At 48.0% G+C, this 6000-nt stretch overlaps 1 protein-coding gene across 1 annotated transcript; it reads right to left on the bottom strand.

Annotated features, from left to right (window-relative positions):
- Positions 1-2706: 2706 nt before the first annotated feature.
- LOC125510014 (pectinesterase 31) lies at positions 2707-5605 on the bottom strand. The gene is made up of 6 exons (XM_048675105.1): positions 5184-5605; positions 4525-4629; positions 4361-4438; positions 4075-4262; positions 3780-3953; positions 2707-2998 (listed from the first exon to the last, which is right to left on the bottom strand). The coding sequence occupies exons 1-6, from the start codon at positions 5454-5456 to the stop codon at positions 2836-2838; spliced, it is 981 nt and encodes a 326-aa protein (XP_048531062.1). The 5' UTR covers positions 5457-5605; the 3' UTR covers positions 2707-2835.
- Positions 5606-6000: the final 395 nt, after the last annotated feature.

Here is a 6000-nt window from a genome sequence, read left to right as displayed (position 1 = left end):
ACAAACATCATCGGAGACACCTGTAGAGCATCTTTATAGTCACCCAATTACGTTGTGACGTTTGATAGCACACTAAGTGTTCCTCCGGTATTCGGGAGTTGCATAGTCTCATAGTCATAGGAACGTGTATAAGTTATGGAGAAATCAATAGCAACAAACTAAACGATCATCGTGCTAAGCTAATGGATGGGTCAATAGTCAATCACATCATTCTCTAATGATGTGACCCCGTTAATCAAATGACAACTCATGTCTATGGTTAGGAAACATAACCATCATTGATTCAACGAGATAGTCAAGTAGAGGCATACTAGTGACACTCTGTTTGTCTATGTATTAACACATGTACTAAGTTTTCAGTTAATACAATTCTAGCATGAATAAAAAACATTTATCATGATATAAGGAAATATAAATAACAACTTTATTATTGCCTCTAGGGCATGTTTCCTTCAAGCAGCACCATTGAGCGGCATCGTTGGGGCACCTCTTTCCGGGGCGGAGTGAGGAGATGAAGGAGGCGGCTTCTTTGTAGCCGGAATCCTCTTCCTATTGTCGCCCTGCATGACCACGTTGCCCTGCCACTTGCGGGCAGGCGCGGTGTTACCTTGGGCGATGGCGAGGCCAACATGGCCGGTGACAAGATCCGCCCGAGGGGAAGGAGTGTGCGCGACCTCGACGGTGACGGGGGACAGCAGGGAGTCATCCATGGCGGCGAAGGACGGCCGGGGAAGATGCACCGGAGCATGCGGTGGTGGGGCAATGGTGTCGGTGGGTGGGGGAGCGGGTCGTCCTCCTAGCCCGTGAATCTAGAGGTTGGGGGAGATGTTTTACCACGCCCCGCAAAAATATTTGCGGGCCGAGGCAGGATGTGGGGTCTGGTCGGGCAGGTTTTCCCGCCCCGACCCGCACTTTGGCGGTTATTTTGCGGGTCGGGGCGGGATGCGGGGTCTGCTAGAGATGTTCTAAAATCTCCAGAAATTTAGCAGAGCATCACCTTCAGTCCCTATCACCCCAAATCATGTTTCACTGAACATAGCTTGGTGGAGTTAGGGTGAAATCAGATCAAGCACCTTCTTCATATTTCTAGGGGTTGAGCTTAGCGCTATTCAAAATTCTCCAGATTTCACCATTTTTTACTGTACCCTCTCATTCCACCTCACTCCCCTCCAGTAACTTCCTCCTGACCGATTCCAGTCATTGATGGGTTTCAAAAACATGAACCCTCCTGCCCTAAGCTTGGCCTAGCCATCCTAGACCCCATATATATTCATCAAAAGCCAAGTGTTCAAACCCTTATTCATTTCTATGCTACGTGCACCGGTGCATTGCAGCTTCACCCTAGTCGAGGCCCCCGACCACCTCGAGCTCCTCCTTCTCGCCCACTTGAGCTCTCCACCGTGTTGGCATCCCTTTTCTTCCTCAATCTTGCTCGCCTTCGAGCTCTCTCTACCGCCGTTCTTGGCCAATAGCCACAGCCAACCCCCGCTACTCCCATGTCCCACCAACCTCGCGCCTCGAGCTAGCTAAGCCCCCCTCTTCCTCTCTGGATGCGGTCATCCGAACCAAGGACGAGCACGTTGCGTGCACTCGAGCCCCACTGATTACCTTTGATCCATCTTCGGGTGTTGATAGTCCCTGCCTTTCTCCCCAAATGTGGCTCTGAATATCAAACCCACAGGAAGGGTGTTAATTGAAAGGTGGTTCTTGAAACCAGCTACTTGTCAAGAGCTGTGAGTGGCTTGTTGACAAGTATGGGCCTAGATGCCTGTGTAGCGAGAGGGGTATTTGAATTACGGTTGTTGTACTGTGTGGTTTATCGAAGAAGTAAGGACACGTATAAACTCACCTACTATTCTTTGCCTCATTCCCTTCTCTCTCGCTCCTCTCGCCAAATCCTCATCCTCCAGTGTGAATTCTCATGAGATCTTCCGTTGGGCTTAACAACGACCAGACGAAGGGGATGACAACCATGGCAACGCCAAAAGCCTGATAGCCGTTGCAAGACCAAACGCCACCAGTCGTTGTTGGCCAAGTGGTGAGAGTGTGATATTCTACCTCGGGTTTTGTTTTGTTGCAGTGAAGTCGAAGCTGCGGCGGCGAGGCCCCTGTGGCAACGATGACATGCAACAGGTGGTCTGTTCAGTGGTCTTCCATGGCCCTAGCCGCATAGTTCTGCTTTGGAGCTCTTCTTCAGAGTCGGAGTTGCGCTGCCTTCGATGCAGGTGGCTGGGCATGGCATGGTTCTACTTGTGTTTCCACACAGCCTCTACGATGAGGGTAGGGTCAAGGTTTGTCTTCGGCGAAGTCGGAGTCGCTTGCTCGGAGTCTAGGGAGGGTGATGACGCCTGTTGGGGAGAAGTGATGATGATGACGTCCGAGTGTATCTTGATGAGGTCCTCATTGTTGAGGTGTGTGTAGGGTATTTTTGTGTGCCGCTTTGACGGTTTGTGATGGTTTTAACCCAATTTTCCGTTAATTAACCAAGCATCTCTCTTCTGCTTATTTAATGGACGAGGCAAAACTTTTGCCTTCGTTTTGAAAAAAAAATCTAGGGTTTGGGGATGGCTTGGGGGAGGGAACGGGCAGCAGGGTGGCTGCTTGGGGGAGTGGCCCTGCCACCATCGTCCGCCCGACGGACAGCAGCAGCCAGCAGCAGCAAGGGGAAGGGGGCGAGCGGGAGTCCAGGGTTCGGGAGCGGGAGGCTAAACAAAAAGAATATATGATAAACATGGATACAAAAGTGAATAAATGTGATAAACTTATAATACATTCCCCAAATTTATTTACTAGATAGGGTACGAAGGAGGTTTGAACTAGGATCCTGGGACCAGACTACGCTGAAGCTGGTATCTTTATCGCCATCATCTGGAGAAGCCATGGTCTATCAAGGTCTGGATCAACGAAGGAGTGTGTAAGGAACTGTTCTGCTTCAAGGTCAAGCAATTCTCTACACCAAGACACCCTGCTTGATGACCGGGAACCGGGCCCTGAGCACCTGCGGAAAAATAGTGACAAAAAGGTTAACTATGTATATAGCACACTAAAAAAAAGGAGTGTGCATTACTTTAATTTGGTTAGTTCGGTTCCATAAACACGGTGTTTGCAGTAAATACATTTTTTTGGTAATTACGGTACCAAGACTTTGGTACGATATGGAAGCAAAATAGAATTCTATTTGAGTAAATATCAAACTGCTTTCAGTTCAAAAAAAATATCAAACTGCTTTGGCAATGTTTCGGTACATACCAAACTGACCAAAGTTGACAAAATTTCAAAAATGTGATGATATATTGACCAGCAGCATAAAACCTAAAACGGTGAAGGATTTTGCAGGAAGCCAAGCGCCCAGTGGAGAGGGGTAGGAAACTGGGAGCAGGAAGCCTTTCTGGGCCTGGAACTTCAGTAATGTACCAGGTTTCCTTTTCAGTTTTATACTAAACTAACCGACCATAGAATGATGAAGGATTTTGCTACTGCAACGAAAACCAAAAACCAGACTAAGCAGACTTCGGTTTGGTTTGGTTTTTGGTTATGTAGCAACATGCACAACCTGACTTGATATGCTATGTTCATAGCAACATATGCCATGCATCTCATAGCAGCTGCTAATCGCGAAGAACATTGCAATTAGAATCACTCCTGAAGCATACGTTTAATTGTCTATGAGGGATTTGATGTGAGTGTCAAGATCAAACAGAAGCTATTGTAGCATACAACCATCTGAGGTTCATATAAATCAGATGAAAATTACTAACTATATCTGATGAATCCAGTACCTGTACTCATAGAAGCAAGCGGTTCTTTCATTCTCAGATTTGTCCCAATTATGCCACCCAGTGGCCTTAACACAGCGATCCATAAAAGTGTGCGCAAAGACAACCCTCCCAAAGGGCCCCCATGGCCGACCCAGGAATATATATCCAGCTTCTCCGTTTCCTGTAATAATACACCTGAGTGTGACAACAAGCAGGCGTAAGATATGGCATACTGAAATGCTCAAGCTACATACCAAACTTAGTGATGAGCTAACTAAAGTTGACAAGATCTAAGAATGAGCATGGGATAACTCACCTTAGGAACACGTAGCCAGTCGACTCTGAAGAGGATTTCCGACTATGGGCAGTAATAAATCCCGCTGATTTGCAATGTATATGGCAATGTTCCAGAAGGGCAATAGAGTTACCAAAGATGAAGTCACAGTTACCCTCAATGTAACAGTCTCTCAAGTATTGTTTTCCATAATGTAAATATAATGTATCCTGCATGATTTAAGTCCAAGTTAAAATCACACAAGTAATACTGCTTATTATTCTGATCAATGCAGTGATTTAACCAGGAGGTGAAGAAATATGCATACCTGCCAACCAAGGAACCGGCAACCATAGAAGGCACACTTATCTGCTGTTACCCGGACTGCGACTGCTTGCCCGGATCCCTGTATCACAACCAGAATACATCAACTTCCCACACCCATTGCATGATCATCTCTTTGTGCAAGGAGAATAGGTGAACAACTAGTACCTGAGGAGCTGAGTTCTGAAACGTGATATTCTCTGCAATGAAATCCTCTCCCTCGACGATAACCGTTCCACAGCCAAATGTTCCTGTCCCAATGACCCTGGATGTCTTTATGACAGTAAAATGTACAGTTGGTCAACTCGAGAGATACTAGAATTACTAACAGGACCAAGAATGAACACATTAAACATTTAGCAGAATTGTGAAGTCAAATTTAGGTTAAACTTATCTGCACCAGACTTCTTCCTTTTCCGAAGCATGAACATTAATTACTGTATGAAAAATAATCCTTTGGCTTATAGTTTGCTTAAATTACCCACTTCTCCATCTTCAACACATTATAAGATCATAGAATGGAAGTAGTCATGAAAGGGTGTGACGCAATGGATATTATACCTATATAAATTTCCATCAAACATAGAAAATGACTTGTAATAATCTACTATCTGCCGGCCTGTTGATCATGTCAACGGGAAGGGATGAACGAAAGCATATCAAAGTGGGCTTGTTAGTGCAGAGCAGACCCGTGAGCTTAGAAAAGCATGTAAGCATGTGACATGGAAGCAAATCTTGCAAGCAGGTGAATGAGATCCCGAGGCAGCAATCCAATTCCTCGCAGGGGAATTTCATTGAGCAGGAAGGAGGTAGGGACTAGGGAGTACCTGGGCGTGCTTGATGCGGGTGGCGGTGTTGTCCCAGGAGATGACGGTGGCCTCGGCGGACGCGCCGGCGAGGGTGATGAAGTTCTTGGTCTTGGGGACGTAGACGGGCTCCCGGTACACCCCCGGGGCGAGGCGGATGACGGTACGCTCCCTGTTGCCCAGCGGCACGGCGTCCACCGCGGCCTGCACCGTGGGGAACGCCTCCCCGTCCCCGCCCCCTCCTGCGGAGCCCGGCGGAGCCACGCGGAGCACGCGCCTGTGCGGCTGCGCCATGGATGGATGGATGGCGGCGGTTATGGACGCGCGCGCGGTCGTCGGTGGGCTGGTTCTTGGTCGCGCGTGCGTTTGTTGGGTGTGACAGCGGCTGAAAGTGTGGACCGGGACCTGTGTGCGTGTGAGCGAGGGAGAGACAGAGGCAACGGGGAGCTGTTGTTATAGAGGCGAACGAAACCGGAGCGGTCTGGTGGCCGAGACGACGGTGGGTTTGACTTTGAATGCACCGGGTAGCTTGAGGCTTCTTACTTGTCTGCTTTTTGAACAGGGTGGGTTGACTTTCTCCGCTTCCCTTCCTTGTCGAACGAACAAATATTTTCTTCGAAAAAGATTCAGAGTACGGATGCAGACGCTCAGAAACATGAAGAAGTAGCATTGTCATTCGGTCGAACGCCGTCTGAGAGAGGGCTAAAATGCTCTTAACATAAATTGCTAGCTGGAGCCAAGGCATCGAGATTTTTCTCCCCACCACGACCGCCAAAGCGGCTAGCGGAGGGGAGCCAGATCCATGTGATCTCTAGCGAAGCCTGTAGGGGAAGAGTTT

Source organism: Triticum urartu, chromosome 1 (genome assembly GCF_003073215.2).
Source record: "Triticum urartu cultivar G1812 chromosome 1, Tu2.1, whole genome shotgun sequence".
In the NCBI taxonomy this organism is placed as follows: domain Eukaryota; kingdom Viridiplantae; phylum Streptophyta; class Magnoliopsida; order Poales; family Poaceae; genus Triticum; species Triticum urartu.
Note: the sequence above shows the minus strand (reverse complement) of the source record. Positions and strands in the feature narration are given on the sequence as shown.